This window comes from Phyllostomus discolor, chromosome 4 (assembly GCF_004126475.2).
Source record: "Phyllostomus discolor isolate MPI-MPIP mPhyDis1 chromosome 4, mPhyDis1.pri.v3, whole genome shotgun sequence".
NCBI classification, from domain to species: domain Eukaryota; kingdom Metazoa; phylum Chordata; class Mammalia; order Chiroptera; family Phyllostomidae; genus Phyllostomus; species Phyllostomus discolor.
This window is the reverse complement of record NC_040906.2, coordinates 4457864-4478966: the sequence shown is the minus strand read 5'-3', so window position 1 is coordinate 4478966 and position 21103 is coordinate 4457864. Positions and strand designations below refer to the sequence as shown.

General features: G+C 59.8%; 1 protein-coding gene across 3 annotated transcripts in view; it reads left to right on the top strand.

The window, feature by feature from the left end:
- Positions 1-4336: 4336 nt before the first annotated feature.
- EFHD1 (EF-hand domain family member D1) overlaps positions 4337-21103 on the top strand; it is a 40598-nt gene continuing 23831 nt past the window's right edge. Inside the window, exons 1-2 of one of the 3 annotated variants that reach the window (XM_036022701.1) lie at positions 4587-5188; positions 5234-5408. In XM_036022701.1, the coding sequence (XP_035878594.1) occupies positions 5062-5188; positions 5234-5408 (302 nt within the window). In that variant the 5' untranslated portion in view covers positions 4587-5061. Of the gene's footprint in view, positions 4459-4578; positions 5409-21103 lie in introns of those variants that run through there. The other 2 variants (XM_036022702.1, XM_028510480.2) reach the window with 2 other exon arrangements.

Sequence of the window (21103 nt, the reverse complement as noted above, 5' to 3'; positions counted from 1 at the left end):
TGGATTGCAGGCCACGGCCCCCAGCAACCACACATTGATGTTTCTGTCTCTCCCTCTCTCTCTCTCTCTCTTTCTCCCTCCCTTCCCTCTCTAAAAATAAATAAATAAAATCTTAAAAAAAAAAAAGAAAGAGGATAAGCAAGTCATGGTCCATCCACGCAGTGGAATGCCGCTCAGCCGTGGAATGGAATGACGCGCTGACACCAGCCACAACCTGGGTCAACCTCCTCCAAGCTATTAAAAGTGAGCGGAGCCTGGCTTCTTTCAGACACAGCGGCCCAGCCTGGGAGGAAGGGGGGTGGGGGGATGGTGACTTAAAGGGCTCAGGGTGTTCCTCTGCGATGACAGAAACGTTTGCCACCAGGGAGGTGATGGTGGCACAGCACGGTGAACACGCTGACACCGAGGAATTGCGCACTTCAAAAACAGTGACTTACGTGTTTTGTGGGCTTTGCCTTAATTTTTTAAAGCAGAGGATACAGTCCGGGGGCACCAGCCAGTGTGATGTCAGAAGGGCCCCACTCCAGATGTGGCCGATACATCTTGCTGTTATCTGTTCCCTTGATCAATCAGTGAAGCTCGATTTGCTAATTAGCATAGTGACTTCAGAAAATTTTTAAAAGAAAATACCAGTGAACACAGTGGCTCCTTGGTAAACTGATGAATGTCAAACACAGGCTGTCACTGGTGAAAATAAAAGCATTGTTATGCAAGATACGGGAACTGCCTAAAATACTTCCAATCACTCCCTCCCGGCAGTGCCATGGGGCAGGAGAGTCCGGCAGAGCTGTCGCCTGACCTGGAGGCTGGCTCTTCGTTGGGCCCGTCTGCAGCCACGGCCTCCGGAGGACGTCTGGTTGTTTGACGCTGATTGTACCTAAGGGAGGGAACTCAGTCCCTAGGTCGGTGCCCGCCTCTCGGGAAAGGGTTCGAGACCGTGGATCCTGGGGGATCGGCCGTCAGAGCTGTTTCCCGTCTGCTTGCTGGGAATGTCGGGGTAATTAATAGCTTGAGGTTCCCTTCTGCAGAATTGGACCCGAGACCAGCTCTCCTCACGATGCGAGAGCGGAGTGGTGGGGGAATATTGAACACCACCCCCAGACTTCCTCGACCCACCGGGCACCGTCTGTCCGAGGGCTGGGCCAGGTCTGACCGGGTTAGGGAGTCGATGGCGGTGCCCAGACCCGCTGCCCAGTTTTTCATTGGTTTGTCTTTCTTTTTGTTGTTACTTTGTAGGAGCTCCCCATTCTAGATTTTTTTTATTTTGGGGGGTTTGTTGAAGATACCTTCTTCTAGTTAACACATTAAATCTTTCCCTATTTTTCCTTGGTATGGACCACTCTTAAAAGGAAACTGTAAGTGGGTTTGTTACACCAAAGATTCTGGAAGAACCAAACTATCCCTGCTCATCTCCAGACCCACTCACTGGTCCTCGGTCTAAACCCTCGTCCAAGCACCAGCCGCATCCTAGGGCTTGCAGAGACAGCCCCAGACCCAAGTTTGGGGGCGGGGCTTGAGTGATGCAGTGATTTGCATAAGAATACAGGAGGAACCCTAGTGGGGGTTCTTTAAGAAGGAGGAGTGGGGATGGAGAGGAGGGGAGAGAGAGGAAGCCCTGGTCTGCTCGTTTGGCCAGTTTGGAGTGGGTAAAGGAGCGAGGTTTTCTAAAACTCAGAACAGACATCCTTGGTGTGGCAGCGATACGCTTCCCAGGTGTCGCCACACCACACGACGGACAGGTGCGGGCATTTGAAATCCTGAAGGTCTGAGCTGCTTGTCTGCACAGCAGGAAGGTGGGTGAGGGCTGCAAGGTGCTCCCCCCACACCACTCTACCCCCACCCCCAAACTGGCTCAGTCAGTGCCAGGGGACAGCTGGAGGGCACAGAGCATGCCCTGTGGCTAGAACCCCCACTTCATGCACCCCCATCTGAGCCTACAGCAAGAGGTGACTCAACTCCTCTGAGGTGCTTTACATGCCATTGACGATCACCATGTCTTTATACGTCCTGCAGGCAGTCTCGTCTCTGTTGTGTACACATAAGGGGACGGGAGTTCAGAGAGGTTAAGGAATTTAGTCAAAGTCACACAGCTGCTGAGGGACAGAGCCTGGATTTACACCACTCCACTCCTCCTCCCGCCTCTGCCCCCGTGACAGAGGGCCCCTGGCTCTGTCTGAAGGGGAGAGCCAGAATAGTTTATTACTATTAGAGCCCCAAAGCTCCTCTTATCCTGGGCTTTATGTAAAGACTCTCAGAGAATGTGGGGGATTCAGTGAAGGGTAATATCTTGTCAAGATAATAAGCTTGTCAAGACACACTCCCATCAGCAGGGGATGGGGGGTGGTTCAGACCAGAAGGAGTGGGGGCGGGACACAGGCCAGAGAGCAACCTCTCAGCGGCAGACCCTCTAACCCAGCCGAGGGTCTGAGCGAGGCAGCAGCGTCCGCTCTGAGCTGCCCCTCAGCCCAGTCACCCGAGAGGACGGCCACTGGCCACGCGGGGCTGCCAGGGGCTGCCGACGTGGCTCATCCACATCGCGATGAGCCGTGAGTGTAAAGCACACCCCGGGTTTCGAAGGCTTGGTATGAAATACGTGAACGCAAAGTATCTAGTGAATGTTTCCATCCTGATGGCATGTCAAGGTGGTGATATTTGGCAGGTAATGGGCTAAAGGCAATATATTAAAATGAATGTCACTTGTTTTTCTTTCTTTTACTTTTAAAGATGGGACTACTAGAATATTTCAAATACAAAATTACAGGTAAAATCAGTCACACTTTCTTCTTCTGTAGGCTAGCACTCTTTTGGGCCAATTCCTCCTGCCTGGGTGAGTGAATGAAGGGCGGATGGACAGAGGCTGGGGCCCTGAAGAGAAAGGCCCTGATGGCCAACTACAGCTGACCTTGAACTAGGCGGGGGTTAGGGGTGCCAACCCCCTTGCAATTGAAAATTCATGTATAACTTTTTAAAAAGATTTTATTTATTTATTTTTAGAGAGGGAAGGGAGGGAGAAAGAGAGAGAGAGAGAGAGAGAGAGAGAGAGAGGGAGAAACATCAATGTGCAGTTGCTGGGGGCCGTGGCCTGCAACCCAGACATGTGCCCTGACTGGGAATCGAACCTGCAATGCTTTGGTTTGCAGCCCGTGCTCAATCCATTGAGCTACGCCAGCCAGGGCAGTGTATAACTTTTGATTCCTCCAACCTTAGTTACTGTTTGCTGATAACATAACCAGTCGATTTACACATATTATGTGTACTATATGCTATATATTTTTATAGTAAACAAAGCTAGAAGAAAGAAATTTATCAAGAAAGTCATAAGGAAAATATGTGGACTGCATTTATTGGAAAAACATCCCCGCCCCAGTGGGCTGTGCAGTTCCTATGTGTGTCGGTCAGGGGTCAGCTGCATTGCCCTTCCACGCAGGAAGGGTGGGAGAGGGTGGAACCCACTCAGCGGGTGGAACCAAGAGTTGACCGACATAGTGTTGGGGGGAAGGACTGCCAGGGGTGGGAAGAAAATGGAGTGGGGATTCTTTTCCTACAGCCAGGCCAGGGGACCCTGGGGTGGTGGGTGCCCACCTGCTAAAAGAGAAAGGTGAAAAAACCCACTTAGAGAATGCCCGAGGATTTCCCAAACAGAAACCCTAAAAAGCCCTGAAAGGTGCCCTCAAGGAGATGTCCCTGGAGAAAAGGAAGAAGTCAGGGAGGGCCTTCTGGAAACATCTATAGGGGAGGAGTGGGAGGAAAGGAACGTGGGTGCTGATACCAGGGGGAGGAACTTCTGCAGCTTCTGCGTGGGTCTGCTCTGAGCCCCGTGCTTGGCACCCTCCCGTCCCGCGGGTCATTGTTCTGGTATCGCCGCCCCAACCAGGCGTGTCCTTGCCGGGTTACCCATCCAATGCAATTGCTCAGTAGGGATGTTAAAAAGGTCCCATTTGATACCTTTCTCTCTAAACGTAATATTTTCACTAATACCTTAATAGAAGAGCCCGCCCCTCCCCTCCTAGACCCTTACAGGTGCCCACAGCTTCTGCAGGACCCGCCTCGGCGTGTCCTACACAGACGCGCCCGCGGCCGGCCAGGTCCGGCTCCCGCAGCCGGGCGCCCCCAGCCGGGCCGGCTCGCAGGCGCCCCAGAGGCGGTCAGAGCAGCGTCGCTCCGGGCAGGGGCGGACCTGTGTTTACAAGACTTTTCTCAGCGCTCGGCTGACGCAATGGCCACCCGCAGCAGCCTTCCTTCGGGAGCATGACGACGGTACTTGTTTTTACCCTCTTGTTGAAAATGCCGAATCGCTTCTTCAACTTAAAGATGCTTTTATTTTTTTTTCTTTCCGTGTGTTTCCCAGAAAGAGCCGGAACCCCTGAAGCGGCGCTGAGGTCTCTTGCAGGACAGCCGCAAGTTTCATCGCGCTCCTGGCCCTCTTTTCTGTTTGCTTATTTGTTTTTAATATTTTCAGTGTGTTGTGCAAACATTCCTTTCCAAGCGTGTTTGAAAAGCAGCTCCCCCACCCCGCGCTCCCTGCGGGCGCCTCCCACCCCCAGACCTCGGAACCGGTGGGTGCCACCCTGTCCCACCCTCGGAATCGGAGTGGTGGGGACATGCGGGTGATGCAGGGGCGCTTGGCTCCCCCCACCCCTGGCCTGTCTGGGCCGCGAGCGCCTCCAGTCGGGGCATTTCTGGGGGAAGAGAGAGGAACCGCCCGAACGGCCGCGAAACTTTTCCCCGCTGCAGCGCCCCCCGGACGGGCGCGGGCGCGGGCGGCGAGGTCCGAGTTGGTCAGAAGTCCGGAGCCTCGGGGAGGGGCGAGCGGGACCAGGTCCGGGACACGCAGACACCTGTGGCCTCCGGCGAGGCGGGCGGTCCCCAAGCCCTGGCGCCTCCTTAAAGCCTCGGCTCCGCCCCCCCCCCCCCCCCTCCCCATCCCCAGCCGGTGGTTCCAGCCAACCGCCGGGTCCCGCCGCCGGGGCAGAGCGTCGCAGCGCCGCGAGCCGTGAGGAGCGCGCCGCCCGCCCAGTCCCCGCGCCGGGTCCCGAGTCCCCGAGTCCCTGACCCGCCGCTATGGCCAGCGAGGAGCTGGCGCGCAAGCTGCAGCGGAGACTGCAGCGGGAGCAGGCGCAGGAGGGCGGCCCCGAGCCCGCATCACAAGCCGCCTTCGCGCCGGAGCCCGCGCCCGAGCCGGAGCTGCCAGCCAGCGCGCCCACCGCCAGCGCGCCCACCGCCAGCGCGCCCACCGCCAGCGCGCCCACCGCCAGCGCCGACGCGGAGCTGAGCGCCCAGCTGAGCCGCCGGCTGGACATCAATGAGGGCGCGGCGCGGCCCCGCCGCTGCAAGGTCTTCAACCCCTACACGGAGTTCCCGGAGTTCAGCCGCCGCCTCATCAAGGACCTGGAGAGGATGTTCAAACTGTGAGCGCCGCCCTGCGCCGTGCGCCCCGAGTGCCCCAAGCCCGGGACCTGGGAGCGAGAGAAGGGGGAGGTGGCGGTGGGTCTCTTGGGCCGGGGGTCCCAGGCCCGGGTCTGGGGGAACAGGACAGGGTAGTGCAAGGGTGCCGTGGGTGCTCTTCTCCTGATCGTGCGCCTCCCGAGTCTGTGCCGGCGCGTGCGGGGACCCGACCTGGCTGGGGGCACCCAGAGCAGGACGCGCAGACCCAGCTCAGCAGTTCCCCCGGGGCAGCCGAGCCCGAGTCCTGGGTCCTGCTCTCCCGGACTCGCGGGCTCCGGGGCGGCCACCGCGGGTCCCGCCCCCTCCGCGGGCTGGTTCCGAGATTTGCTCAGAGCACAACTTCTAGGAAACCGAGACGCGCCGCACCTCACCTGCCAGCTTTCACCTCCCCAGGGAGAAACCAGCCCCGTTGTCCTTTATCTTTTACAATAAAAGGGGAAAGTTATCCTTGGCTGTCCCGCGGGGTCCGATGAACCAACAGAGGCTGAGAACTGGGATTTGGTTAAATTCTTCGCAGAGGATCAGGACGTTCTTGGATCGAGCGGGTCCCCGGAGCCTCCCGGGGCGTCGCCTTGTCTGTGGGCGCGCGCTGGAACCAGACATGGCCGCTGGCAGCCGGTCCCTGGGGGGCTCATTCCTGCCCTGCTGGGTAGGCCCCACCAGGCGGGGGAGTCAGTGTGGAGAGGCCCCGCCAGTCCGGCCGTGTAGCCCGGGAGCCCCCCGGGGCCTCTGTTTCCTCATCTGAAGAGTGGGAGCAGCAGTCGTTCCTGTCCTTCAGAGCCATAAATTATTTTACACACTGTAAGCTCCTCGCCGAGCTATTAATGCTATTCCCAGAATATAGCTAAGACCAGAAAAATGCCTGGGGGAGCAGAGGCTGCCGGCCAGGTCATGCTTGGGGCGTTTTAAAAAGCGCTTGGAATGTTTGTCCTCTGCGTGCAGGGTCTATTTAAGGGCACCGTGTGGCTGGCGCTGTGTGCCAGGGCCCCGGCCCCAGCCTGAGGCTGGGCTGTTGTCCAGACCGGCCACTGTGGGGGTGGGGGGGTCAGCAGAGACTGGCACCCAGAGGCCACCATGCCTCGCTCTCTTGCCTGACACCCTGACTTCCCAGTCCCTGGCTTCCAGGCACTGTCCTCTGCTGTCCGCACCTGGCGGGGCTAGTCTGGGCAGTTAAGGAACGCTGAGTTGGGGCAAAAGAGTGCGGGCGACTGGGGCAGAGGTGGAAGAACAACGGGGTGGGCTGTTTGTCGCAGCCCCTTGGATTTGTTTGGGGTTGAGCCTTCCGTGGGAGGACCAGCAGGTCCCCCAGTCCAGCTGAATTTGGGGACGGCATCTGGCGACCTTCAGGTTGCTTTGCGGTGCTTTGGGTTTCCTTTATTTGTTCGTATTACTATGTTTTTCTTCGTGCGGAAAAGTCTTTGCGAGGATTATTTGTTAGTTGGCTGCCTACATATGAGTACAAAGGGAGTCCCCACAGTACCGAGGGATGTGTGGTCAGGTACGGCTGGATCTAGGTGCTCAGATGATGCCAGCTGTGCTTAGTTTCTCTTTTTCTTAAGCCAACTACTGTTCCTGTCCAAGACCACCTCCCCGCAACCCTACCACAGCCCTGAGCTTCCAAAAACTCATCATCCTTTAGTTGAACTCGTTGGTTTTCCCTGCAGGTGTTTCTCCCAGTTTCCCGCACCTGGGAGGCAGCCGAAACGTTGCCTTCCCTGCCCAACCAGCGTGAGGGGCTCCTTTGACCGGGAGATGCTGTCACTTGGATGCCTCTAGTTGTAGTGTCCATCCACCCTCGGTGCCAGGACCATGGCAGCGGCTCTAGTGGAGAGACACACCTCTTGTCTCATGCTGCAGGCAGATCCCCAAAGGCCAAGCCCCGCAGCATTCTTCCTGGGTGGGAGGGGGCTCTCGGCCTGCCCCGGCCCGGGCAAGGGCAGCAGGGTGCGGGCGGCCCCTCTGGGCCAACAGGCTCAGGCAGAGAAGGTCCAGACGATCCCAGAGCTGAATGGCCAGCCACTCAGAGGGGCCTTGAGGAGGCAGGAGATCGGGGGGTGGCAGCGGGCGATGCCCTGACCGCTGCTCTGACCTAGTGACCACAGGCATGTCAGGGCTCTGGGCTCTGCCTTGATAGGCCCATGGTCACGTGGTCACTAGCCATCCTCACCCAGTGTGACTTCATCTAAATTTATTCCATCTGCAAAGGCTCAAAAGACCCAATGAAGGTCACATTCGGAGGAGGTTCTGGATGGCCATGAATTTTGGGGAACCCTATTCAACCCATCCTGGGGGTGAGCAGAGATGCCCAGACCATGGGGCATCATGACTGTCTCCTCTCCTCCTCCTGGAGGGTAAGGGGCAGGTCCTTCCAAGGAGCCTTCAGAAAGGTCAGACTCAGAGAGGGGGGGAAGAAGGGAGAGAGAGACAGAAACATCAATGTGTGGTTGCCTCTTACACACGCCCCCTACTGGGGACCTGGCCCAAAACCCAAGCATGTGCCCGGACTGGGAATCGAACCCTTTGGTTTGCAGGCCAGTGCTCAATCCACCGAGCCACACCAGCCAGGGCAGGAACATCAGACTCTTAACCAGCTTAGGTTATCTAAGTGAGTGAGGCACGGCAGAGACCCAACCAAAGCCAGAATGATCCCACCCCCAACAGAAGGGGCATCAAGCTTTCCAAAGCCCAATCCGGACTCTGATGGAGTCACCTCTAAGTACAAAGACGAAGCCACGCCCACAGAGTCCCCACCCCCTCTGGTGCCGGCGGCGCAATTACTTGCAGCAAGAATTTCACTTTTAATCAGTTTCTAGATCCAGAGGCTGATGTCGCCGCGGAGTTCGCGCGGAACCTCACTTGACCGGTATGGAGCGCGCTCACTCTTTTTGTTCGGGGGCCAGATGGATTTGGGCAGATACCGCCAGACGCGCTTTGATCTCGGGATGCGATTTCTCGTATTGAAAAGGATTTTGCCTGGGGATTTCTTACACTTTCAAGATTAAAAAAAAAAAAAAAACACAACCACCCAAAACTGGATCCTTCCCAGCCTGTGAGCCTGTTGGGTTCTGGGGGTGGGGGTGGGGGAGGTCATTGGTCTTTGTATCCTGGCTCCTCCATGGCGAGCTGTAGGAGAAAGACTTTTCTAACGCGTGTGGGAAGCCAGAGGCCGCGGCAGCCCCGCCGGAGAAAGTTCCCTCTCCGCGTCCAAGCGTGTTACTGGATAGCCCGTGCCAACAGAACAGTGGCCTGATTTCCAGCGCAGGGTGAGAAGGCCCGGGAGAAACTGACTCTGCCCTGCGCGGCCGGAGCGGTAACGTGAGCTGGCAGCGTGGTCAAGGTTAGACAGGAAATTTCAATTACCCCGCAGCCTCATCCAGGGGCCTCTTTCAAAGGGGGGGGAGGTAATGAGGGCAGCCACGTCAGGGCCGGACCCGAGCGCTGCATCTGCATCGCAAAGTGCAGCCACGCTGTGTTTGCATTTTAAAAGCTTGTGTTTCAACTCCCCAAAGAGAGGGTGGGGAGAGGAGCGCTGGGCGGCGGGAAAGCTGCCTTTTTATTAAGAATCCGAAGCGATGATGTCATGGAGCCCGGCCAACACCCCCACCGCCCAGGCACCACTGAACCCCAGAAAGACGAGGTTGCCGGGGAAGTCCTCACTTCTGGTCTCTCTCCTCCTCCCAGCCCCTCCCGGTTTCTTCTGGTCCACAGTCTGCTCTCTGATGGGGGAGAACGGGGGCGGGGGTGGGGGAGAAAGGGGGTGAGAAACCTGCTAAACGTGGGGTGGAAGGGAGGTGCCCGCCCATTCTCATTAGTATCTTCTGAGTAAATGGACTTGAAAGATGGGAAAGGAGACGCCAATGGAAGCTGAGTGTTTTTTCCTCCAGTCCACGGGGTGGGGGTCGCTTTAGAGCTGACACCCCCTCACCCTCCTTGCCTGGGCTGCATTTGCACCCTGGGCTGTTCTGGACCGAGGGTGGGGCGAGGGGACCCGGGGCCTGTCTGATTCCCACGGGGCGCCCCAGCAGGACCCAGGCTGGCTCCGTCCGTCTCTGGCGGGAAGACGGCGTGACTTGGAACTTTCTGCGCCCAGTGTCAGCTCTGGCCGGTTTCTCTTTGCCAGCCTGTGTGGTGCCCGCCGTGTGGGAGGAGCTCCGGAGGTTCACAGAGTCTGGTGCTTTTTTAAAAAAAAATAGATTTTATTTATTTACTTTTTTAGAGAGAGGGGTAGGGAGAGGGGAAGGGAGGGAGAGAAACAATGATTGGTTGCTTCTCACAAGCCCCCCACTGGGGGAACCTAGGCTGCAACCCAGGCATCTGCCCTGACTGGGAATCGAACCAGTGACCTTTTTGGTTTGTAGGTGGGCACTCAGTCCACTGAGCCACACCAGCCAGGGCGAGCCTGGCACTTTTATATCTGCAGGAGTTTTCTCCCTCCTCATGTCTCTCCCTCTCTCAGAAGTCTCCTCCTCCCTCCTTGTTACAGAGCCGTCTCATTCTGTGAGAATGTGAGTGATGGGAATCCAAAATTGAGTGAATTCTTAAAGCCTTACATTATGTCAAAAAAAAAGTCCTTTCCCCCTTCTTCCTTGAACAATTACTACTTAACAGGTGCCTGGTTTCAAGGCTGTGTGGGCCAGGGGACTCTAACTGCATTTATATCCTGGGGCCTGGGGTGCCCCCCAGCCCCCGCCTCAGTCTAACCAGGAAATAGAAATGCCTTCCCCATGGAACTTGGGAGGGTCTGGTGCACACAGGGTGTGGCCGACCCGGTGGGTCTGTGAAGACCTGCCAGATGCATCAGGTCGTGGGAGCTGGCGGCTGCCAGCCGGTGACTCAGGGAAGAGATGCTGAGGTTGGGAGCCCAGCGCGCCTGCCAGGCTTTGCACGTTCTGGCTCTTGCACCCTGTCTCACGCACGCGCACGGTGCACACCCTTGCACGTGTGCCTCCACACGCGCTGACACCCATGCGCTCTCTCACATACCTCTCACGTGCCCCCAGGGCGTGGCCCCCACCACGTCTTGCAGTCCTCCTGGAAAGAGCCTCCGTGGCCTCTTCGCGCTGCTGTGTCCCCTGAGGGTAGATGATGATCCGGGCGCCGCTGGTCCTCAGCCCTAGACGCTCCTGGGGAGGCCCGAGTATGGGGACACCGAGTGTTGCAGCGTGGTCCCTGCCGTCCTGCAGGATGAAACCCGACCCGTGCTCAGTGGCCTGCCAAGACATGGCCTGAGGCCCCGCAGTGACCCAGCGCCAAGGCTGTGTGACCTTCTGTGACCCCTGCCTCGTGCCTGTGTGCTCCCAAGGCCAGCACCACCCACACTCCTCTGGCACCGCAGTGACGATGACGAGGAGCCTCTTTCTCACCTGCTGTCGGTGAGCTCGGCATTCTTTCATCCCGCTGGGCCTCTGTCAAGGCCTGGGGTCACACAGGTTGGTCCAGAGGGGTCTCTCTGCCCTTGAGGAACTCAGCAGACTCTTAACAGTGACTTGGGTTTGGCATGGTGCTGCTTGGCGAGGGGGGAAGCAAGTCCCGGAGAAGCCACCCAGCACCGTTGTGCAAGGCACCCACGCACCTTCGCAGACCCTGCGAGGGTGCTGGGGGGCCTGTGACGCCCGGCCGCTGCATCCTGCGGCCTCCGCAGCAGCAGGTCCCAGTGTTTCTGGGCACGGCCGGAGGAGGAGAGCCGCCACTGGCCAGGACCGGGAGGGGGTTCAGTCCCTCCGTGAGTCACTGGCGCGGGAACCGGAGGAGGGCGGCTGGGGGCCTGGCCCGTGTGACCTCGGAGGGCAGGGGTGGGGGATGAGGGCGCCGTGGAAGGGAGCTACAGTGTTGCTTCAGTGGAGAGAAGAAAGAGCTTTCTCACAGTCGGAGCCGTTGAGAAACGAGAAGGATTAACGCAGAGGCGGCCGGCCCCCCTTCTCTGGCGTTGCGTGGGAAAGTGGGCGGCCCAGCTTCTTGGAGCAAGAGGTTCGCCGCCGGGAAGGGGTGAGAGCCCGTGGGAGGCTGAGGGGTGGCGGAGTGACCTTGCAGGCTCCTTCTGGGCCGGGCGTGGGCAGGCTCCGTCCGCCAAGGCCACGTGGTAAGTGTGTTTGGCCTTGCGCGGGGTCTCTGTTGCCATCACCCAGCTCTGCCGTGGTGACGGAGAGCAGCCACAGACCACACCCAAACGCGCCGGCGTGGCTGTGTCCCAGTGACTCTTGTGGCTGCGGCCGGGGTTTGCCGCCACGCTCTAGGCAACGATTCCGGAGCCTCGAGACTCCGTGGTGGTCTCACTGCCACCTCCCTCACTGGGTTTCTCTCGCTGGGGCCGGCCTGCAGCTCTGCGGGGGAGAAGGGGCAGAGGCTGGGGTCCCTGGGGTGACATTCTGCACCCTCGGGAGGGTTGCCTTGGTGTTACTCCCCCCAGAGGTGGTCCGAGGTGTGTTTGAGCCGGGAAAACTTGGCAGCCCAGAGGCCTTGGCCTTGGGCATCTGCCTCCTTGGGCCCCGTGGTTCGAGCAGGGGTCCCTCGCCTCAAGTCTTTGGACCCTCGGAAATCACCTTCTCCAAGGGGCTTGTGAACCGTTTCCCCAAAGCTGAGATCCATGGATTTGGAGAGGAGTAGGAGATTCTCACAGCTGAAAGAAAACACTTTTTTTTTCCATTGTAAAAGTATGATGTGTCCTGTTTACATTTTCTGATAAAACAGTACAGATTTTTTTTTATTTTTTTTAAGATTTTTTTATTTATTTACTTTTAGAGAGGGAAGGGGGGGAGAGAGAGAGAGAGAGAGAGAGCGAGAGAGAGAAACATCCATGTGCGGTTGCTGGGGGTTATGGCCTGCAACCCAGGCATGTACCCTGGCTGGGAATCGAACCTGGGACACTTAGTTAGAGGTGGAAGCCTCGTGCTGCTCCATTCCGGCAGTGTCGCTGCCCGCAGGTGAGGCGCGCCCGTTCCCGGGCTGGACGCCAAGGCCGAAACGCCACTGCGCCGCGTGGCAGGTGGGAGGCCCTTGGCCCCAGGGGTGGAGCACCCCGCCCCGAGCCAACCGAGGAGCAGAGACACACACTGTCTCACGTTGCAGGGAACCCAGAGGACAGGGAGGGCCCTGGGCGTGTTGGCTGCTTGGGTCAAGGGCTCAGGTCGGGTCCTCCCCTGCCGTCTGCCACGCTCCCTGTCGGCTTCGCCCGCCCGTGGGCCGGTGGCGAGACGGCGAGTTTCTCCGAGTCACACCCAGTCATGAAAGTCAGGGGCAGGAAAGACCTGGGCTTCCTCGAACCAACGAGGAAACCTTGCCCAGCTCTCCCCTACGCGGGGCGGCCTCTGGCATCCCACGGCCGGCGCTGGCCCATGCGCCCACCCAGGCCAGCGACGGTCCGGAGGATGGTAATGACCCTGGTGGGGACACGGCTGGGTCCCCTTCCCTGAGGGGCCGGCACCTGGCCCCAACGGGAGTGCAGTTACTGAGGAAGGGGAGGGGCTCTTTGGGGGTCTTTCCTGAGAGTGTGCTGTGGCTTTCTTCCCTCACTCTGAGCTTCTGTGTCCACGGGAGGGGCTTTTAGACAGAGAACAGGGGCCAGCCGCCCGTCCCCCGGGCTCCTGGGAGCCAGAGAGCGGCCTTTCCTCCGGGGACTTGCTGCCTCCCTCTGCACCCTCTTCATCGTCCTCTTCATCGGGGCCCCTGCGACCTCTCTCCCCCAGTTCGTGTGGGTCCCGGGCAGCTGGCGGCCCTGTGTGAGTTGGGGGGTGGGGGGCGGGTCTGTGTCAGCCGTTCCCTGGGCCCACTCTCGGCAGAACGACTTTCGTCCCAGGTAGTCCTTCTGCGTCAGAGAGCCCGGCACTGCCGGAGCCGCCACCCACCTCTGCGTTTGGAGGGCCGGCCGGCCCGCTGCCGGGGTGCATTTGCCCTGTGACACCCCTCACCCACCGTGTCTCCGGAACCCCTTTGCCACCGCTGCCTCTTCTCCCTGGCCTCTCTCCCCAAACCTCTTCACCCTTTTTTGTCATCACGAGTCTCAGGCCTCTGCATTCCTCCTTTTAAAAAGAAATATATATATATGTTTAACCCTCCCCCGAGGATGTGTTTATTGATTTGAGAGAGAGGAAAGGGCGTGTGCGCACGAGAGAAACATTGGTTGGTTGCTTCCGATACACGCCCCGACTGGGGATCGAACCCACAACCTGTTGGTGCACAGGACGATGCTCCCACCAACTGAGCCACCTGGCCGGGGTGAGTTCCTTTCAGAAGTGGCCGCCGATGGGGAGGTGGGGAGGCGTGGGGCCGGCGGCCACCTCTGGCTGGGGGTCACCTGTGTTGGTGGCCCTCTTGCCTTTCAGGGCCCTCCCGGGGTTCTGTTGCCGGGGCCCCTCGCCCAGCGTGGAGGCCTTTGAACGGGTCATGGGTGGATGGGTGTGTGGGGGTGTCTGCGCCTGATTTCATTTTCTCTCGGCCGCAGCCTGGCCACCCCTGGGCTGGCCGGAGGAAGGTGCATTCTTTGATCTGGAGAGGAGCACTGGGTGGCCCGTGCCAGCAGCAGGCTCCTCGGCCGCCGGTTCCTGGTTCCAGGCCCTGGCAAGCTGTGGGGAGGGTTGGGACTCCTGCCTCCCTGGGGGTCTGATTCCGAAGGGATGACGCCCCCGTCTGGTGGGTGGTGTAGCTGCCTGGTCTCTTGGGATGCAAGGCTGCTGGCTGGTCGACAACAGCCCTGTAGCCCTCTGCCAGCTTGGCTCAGCTCTGTGGGAAACAGGAGGGCGTACTTCGGGACTTACAAACTGCCCCAGGCCCAGGGCTGCCCCTGATCCTGCCCCTTGGTCTCAGCCCCACCCACGCTCCCGCCACCCGACCTTACTGCCCTACAAGGGCCAACTTTGCTGAGCACCCGGCTGCCCAGCAGCGGCTAACGGTCACTGCGCACAGAGTACCTACTGTGTGCAGGCACCGTCCTTAGCATTCACACATCAGAATCACTACGAGGTGGGTGCTATTATCACCCCGCCCCCCGTGTTACCGATGAGGAGACTGAGGCCCAGAATTGCTGGGTAACCCGCACACAGTCACACGGGGTAGGTGGTATGGTTTGGACCTGGGGGGCTTTCACGCTTGTCCCCTGGGCCAAGGAGCGTCCCTTGTTAACATAGTCCCGCTGGCCAGCGTGTCAGGCCCCGGATCCCAGCCTTCCCGACACCCTCCCCGCCCCCGCAGCAATGGGTGGCACAGCCGCTGCAGGCCGCCTGACCTCCAGGCTCCCTGGGCGCCCCACCCCGGGCCTGGGCAGCTGCCTCCTGCACTGCCCCCTCAGCTCCGTCCATCCCGCATGTCGGGACTGCGGCCAGAGCCCGGATCTTGTTACGCTGCTTTCCTCTCCAGAAGCCTCTGTGGGTCTTGACCGCACACAGCACTGGGTGGCTCCCGATATATGGCCCTGGGGAGAAAGTCCAGTCTCTGCGTGGCGACCCTCAAGGCCAGCCCCAGCTGGCTATGGCATTCTTCTCTCTCGCTGGGTCCCCCAGCTGGCCCCCAGCCTCCCTCCTGTGTCCGGCATCATCTGGTTGCTTACACTGAGTTGTTATGTCTGCCCATTATTGCTGGATTTGTGTGGCTCCTCGCCCCCCTCGCCCCACCATAGTGTTTGCCCTGGGAAGGTGGGGTCAGTTCTTTACGGCTGTGGGGCCAACTTCTCCCTCTGGTCCCCCTTCACCCCAAGGCCGTGGGCGGGCAGGGGTCCCTGGACCCCTGTGGAGGGTCAGAACTCAGCCTCTGGAGCTGCACGGGGTGCCCTGGGCAGCGCCCCGGCCAGTGCCCCAGGGGAGCCTGCGGCGCACAGGGCTGGCAGAGCCCTCGATGGGGTGGCACAGTTCCTCCGAGCAGTGTCCCTGACCACATGCCACCCGGGCACACGCCTGTAAGTGAGATGTGGAAAAAGGTAAGTGACCACCTTCTCAGGTTGTCCCCAAGATCGCGTGACTACTTGGAGTGCAGGCACGGCCTTAATTAGGTCACGGCAGGTCCAGCCCCATTCTCTGTCCCCTGAGCCAGCTGCAGGTCCCTCGCGCCCCCCAGCCAGCAGGGCTGCTGGGCTCAAGCTGGTGCCAGCCCGAGCAGGGGCACAGGGAAAGGACCGGCCAGCAGGGAAGCAGGGGGCGGAGGGTCAGACTCTGCCGGAGGGGGGGCAGCCCCTGTGCTCTTCCTTCCCGTTTGGAGGGATGGCCTTGCCCCCCACTGTCCACTCCAGCTGGATCTGTGGCCCTGGCCTCCCCCTGGCCATTTCCCTCCCAGACTCTTCCTGGTCTTGAAGGTCAAGGAGGGGTGGGGCCCTGCCCCAGGCCTGACCCCAGGTTGTTTGGGGGTGCCCAAGACTCTCGGGGCTCCCGGGAATTCCCAGAGGTATGTTTCCAGGGCCCCTCTGCCTGGTGTTCTGGCCCCTCAGGACTTTCCTGGGGAGAGTTAGGAGCTAAGGAGAGTTGGCACATGCGGAGCAAATAATTGACCCTCGAACATTTTCACAACCTCGATCAGAAGGGTCTGCCCCGCCCCCCGCCCGCCCCAGTCAGTAACTGCTCAGGGGGGCTTCCCTGGCCCCGAGTGTCTTGCCCTCACAACAGCAGCTGTTTCTTCTCAACCTCCTTTCTGGGTGGATTGCATTGCCTGGAACTCAAAACCCCCAGATCCACTCACTCCCAAAGTGAATCCCCAGCCACCTGTACCTGCCCAAACCCAGCCAAAGTGTCTTGATTTCCAAAGGGCCAAGGGGGACCCCCAGGATTAGGGTCTCTCTCTCTCTCTCTTTGAAGATTTTATTCATTCATTTTTAGAGAGAGGAGAAGGGAGAGAGAAAGAGTGGGAAAGAAATACCAATGTGTGACACATTGATCAGTTGCCTCTCGCGAACCCCCAACTGGGGACCTGGCCCACAACCCAGGCATGTGCCCTGACTGGGAATCGAACCCGAGACCCTTTGGTTTGCAGGCCAGTGCTCAAACCACTGAGCCACACCAGCCAGGACGCGCTCCCTCTCATATTCTCTCTGTCTCTCTCTCTCTCGTTTATTGACTTGAGAGGGAGGGGGAAGAGAAAGAGAGAGAAACAACGATGCGAGAGAAAAACATTGATTAGCTGCCCCCAAATGTGCCACGACTGGGGATTGAACCTGCAACCTAGGTGTGTGTCCCAATGGGGAAACGGACCTGAAACCTTCTGGTGCACGGGGCGATGGTCCAGTCAACCAAGGCAAACTGGCCAGCGCTAGGGCCTTTCTCTTAGCGAGATGATAGCCACCCAAACTAAACGCGAGCCCTCACTGATAAGCTGAGAGTTTATCTGCCTCCTCTAATTTTGGCAAAAACTGGGCAGAGGAGGAATTGGGAGCCCAGAGAGTTCGAGTAACTCACCCGAGGACACACAGTACGTGATGTCAGCAGGGCTTTGAACCAGGGGAGTCTGCCCCAGCAGCCCACGGCCAGCCACTGCCGTCTCCCAACTTCGTCGGGGGGCCCATTTGGCTCCAGCAGAAGGAACGGTTACTGTTACGTTTGTGCTGCCGAGTCAGAAGCTTTCCAAGGCTCATCCACGCCATCGCTGGTGGTCAGGGGGTTGTGGGTATTGGTGCCTTCAGTGCGGCTGAAACCCTTTGCACCGCTGGCCTGTTGCCGCAGCATCACTGGCGTGTTCCTCTGGCAATGGCTGTGGGGACCGGTGTGCTGTGTTTCCACTCTGGGTTGCTGGCATCGGCGGGAGGATTTGCCTGGAGCCAAGCCTCCTTCATTGAGGTCTTCCCACATCCAGTTAGAGAGCATGGGGGGGGGGGGGGGAAGCTCCGCTCAGTCCCGTGCGCCCACCCCTTGCCATCTCCCCTGAATCTGCGTGGCAGCCCCTGGTAGGGGCACTCCCTGGCGTGCAGTTGGGGCCAAGCAGATTTCCCTGGTTGTGCCAAGGCCTGGGTAGCTGCCCCCTGGCTCCGCCTCCTCTGCTGTCCAGCGAGGCAATGAGCACACAGTGGGTGTTCTGTAGTGGTGGGGGGTGCCCTCAGCTGTGCCCCCACTTTTCTTTATGAGCTCAGACATTGTGTGCGGTGTATGGAACTCCAGGGCGCTGTGGCTGAGGGTGGGGACGGGACCCAAACGCCACGGGCCCCCTGCAGCCAGCCAAGAGGTTGGCCTTGCACCAGGAAAGGAAGGGACTGGCCGGAAGTGAGCCCCCATGGCACTGGCCATCGCAGGACAGGTGAAGCTGGTGTTCGCCTGTGCCCAGGGCCACCCCCACCTCACCACCGCCCCCCCCCCCGTGTCCCTCCGCGGCTAGGACCGTGTGTGCTCCCCACGTGGGCCCCCTGCTTTAGTCTGTGCTTCGGCCAGCACCCAGAAGAATCCCCCTGCACACTGAGCTGAGCCGTCTGTCCAAAACAGCTGTCTGACTCACATCTCTGCCCCAGGCTCTTTGGGGGCCGCCCCCTGTTGCTCTTAGGCAGACACCCCTCTCCCAGAGTGCTTTGTGGGAGGGGCCTGCAACCTCTTGTGAGGGACGCCTGGCCCCTCTGGACTGGCCTGGCCAGGGGGCTCCCTCTCAGCACGTTGGCTCCTCTGTCCCAGCTGCCTCCTTCCCTCCGGCTCTGCCCAAGTTCCGGCCTCATCACAGCTCAACGGTCTCTTTGTGCCCCGGCCTCCCCGCTGGGACTGGCCTTTGTGCTTCCCTTCTGCTCCGAGAGGAGAGAGGAGAGGAGAGCAGGTAGCGGGGGCCAGGTGGTGAGTGAGAGCGGATGGAGCTCCTCCGAGCAGCCTGATGGGAAATCAAAGACTTTGGGTGCAGGCTTTTGCACGTAACTCCTCGGAGTCCCCCGCCCCGCCCCGCTGCCCCCTGCCCCCTGTCAGCCCAGCCCTCGCTCACAGCGGGCGCTCTCTCCCTGTGCCTGCCCTGGTAACACACTCGGAGTCCCAGCCCCCGGCAGACAGGGAGGGCTGAAGGGGGGAAGGGGCAGCAGATGCCTCGACAGCTGGGGAGGGTCCACACAAAGGCGAGGAAACTGGAACCTCAGCGAACGGGCAGCCAGCGGGGTCTGGAGGAGGAAGGTCAGTCCTGTGACCTTAGGGAGCCCTGGGGCTCATGTAGATAGGCCCGGGTAGGGACACTGACAGGAAGACGGGGGAGGACCCCGGAAAAGGCCACCTGCTCTGGGGATAGCCTGGCACAGTGCCTTCCTCCTGCTCGAAAGCGCCCGGGCACCACAGGGAACCTCATACAAGTGCAGTTCTGATCCAGCGGGTGTGGGGCAGGGCCCGAGGGTCTGCATTTCTAACCTCTCTGGCTGGGCTGGTCCCGGGACCCCACTCTGAGTGCCGGCCCCTGCCCGTTTGAAATGCACACCTCCCGTACAAGGCCTTTCTAAAGAAGAGCAGGGTATTCTGATGCGCCCCCCCTCCCCCGTGAGGTCTGAGGTGGGGGCAATGCCCCCAACACTGAGGCATTTTCTGGGCCACTGCCATCCTCCTGAGAGCCCCCCCTGCTCTGAGGGATCCCTGGGGAGCTTCTGATGGCCGAGCCACAGGCAGACAAAGGCCGGCGGCTTCTTTCTTCCTCTAAGGCAGGATTATTCTGGTGCCGTGAAAACCAAGAAAACCCAGGGGCTCGGCCCAGTGGAAGCCGAGAGGCAAGCGGTTCATGGGAAGAGGAGGGAACCGCTCTGGGAAGACCCTGGAGACGGGCCCTTGCCCCCTCACTAGTGGGCCTTCGGGGTGGGGGGGGGGTGAGGGTTAGGCCCCAGTGGGCCCCTCTGGCCAGGCTGGGCCCCCCGAAGCAGACTGCCCCGCTCACACCGGACAGGCTGGGCTCGTGGGGGTTCAGCACCAGCGGCCACAGCCAGCTGCGGGTGTGGGCTCCCTCCAGCATGCCAAGGCGGCGGAACCCGAGGCCCAGCTGGGCGTGCGCAGCCATTCAGAGCAGGAGCCCTGGGAGCTGTCTGTGTCCTGTTCGTGGCTGCCGACAGGTGCTGCGTTTAGAAGCAGCCCCCTCTGCTCCTTGGCTGCAGGCAGGCTTCCTGGGTGCGGCCCGTGCAGGTGTGCTGTCTCCGGTGGCGCCTCTCCCACCCCGCAGGCGCGGCCGGTCTCCCAGTGCCCCCCAGCCCAGGCCTCTCCCCAGCGAGTGGCAGGGCTGGGCTCGAACCCCACCTGTGTCTGCAGGGACATCTCCAGGGGCCCGATGGGGACCTAAGTCTCCTGGACACATCCTGGGGAGTACGAATATGACAGGGACTGAGGACATTTTAAAGCAAAAACGTGGGAAAAGACCACCCACCCAGAGGAGGGCTGGGGGGAAGCGGCAGGAAATGAACAAGGGCGCGGGGTCTTGGGATTGCACGTGGTTTTTCCTTAGTTTCCTGGGTTGTCTTTGATGTGAGAAATCTGGGTTACATTTAAGTTATCGGAAAGAAGGAGCTACGATGCTCGTAGTGGGCAGCCAAGGGCTTAGGGGAACTCCGGTGTGCCTGCAGGCAGTTGAAACGGGTACACTACGGGGAGGGAAAGCATACGGGGTCTGGCAAGTAACGCCGCTTCTTATTGCAAAACCTTTTATTGCAAAGTCATAAGCCTGTCATTCTGTAACATACCAATGTCACATGCAAGCACACCATATGATGTTTTAGGTGAATTATTCAAGTTAGAGCAATAAGTTATTACACCCATGTTATTACCCTACCAACCACACTCAAGTGGGCCTTACTTCTGCCGGACCCTGTAGTTTGATTGATGGTTTGACATGGGGGTGAGGGGTTGGTGTGGATGCAGGTTGAGGTCAGGCTTGCAGGGAGAGAGAGAGAGAGAGAGCCCCAGACAGGCTGAGGACTGGGACCCTGGGGGACCTCACCGGGCGGGCCACCTCCCTCTCCGGGCCTTCCCCTTCCAGGCTCCCCTGGGACCGGGTCCCACATCCCAGCCCTGGGAAGTGCCTTCTGTCTCCAGGGGGAGATGCCCGGCAGGTGGCCCTGCCAGCTGGGCAGTGCAGGTGGGCGCGACCCGGGCAGGCTGTTCGAGGTGCTGGTCCTTTTTCTCAGGGCTGGATTCCAAGTTGCAGGGAAGGTGATAGCATCTCCTTGGGGGCAGACAGCAAAAGGGTTTTCTAGAATAAAGACAACATATCCGATTGCATTCGCCTTTCTGAGAGGCCCAGAAGTTTGCAGTAAGATCTGCGGTTTGCAGACAGCCTTGTCTAAAGGGGCTTCCACATGGCAGTTGCTTGGGGAGAGGGGCTCTGAGCGCCTTGAAGAAGATGACCGTTTACCCCCCGGGCCAGCCTGTGGTGCCCCTGCTCAGGGGCCTGCAGCCGCGGATGTGGTCCTGATGTAGGAAGCCTTACAACCTTCAGAAAGGCCTTTGCCTTTTTAACCCCTGACTTCCCAGCAAACTTCTCTCTGCCTTAGCTTTGGCTACCCTGTCTCCATCTTGGTTAACTGTCACTGGGGCAGAGGGAGGCGGGGGTGGCAACCTGGTATCGAGTCTTCCTTCCCCAGAACCTTCCCCAGAACCTTCCTTCCCCAGAACCTGCTTCCTTCCCCAGAACCTGGCCGTGTCTCCCCAGCCTCAGGGTCAGGCTGCAGGCTCGGGCCCCCTGATGGGGGTTCTCTCATTCACCTCGCTGTGCCTCAGGACCTGGGGCTGGGTGACCTCGATGGGCCGGGTTTCTTCATCAG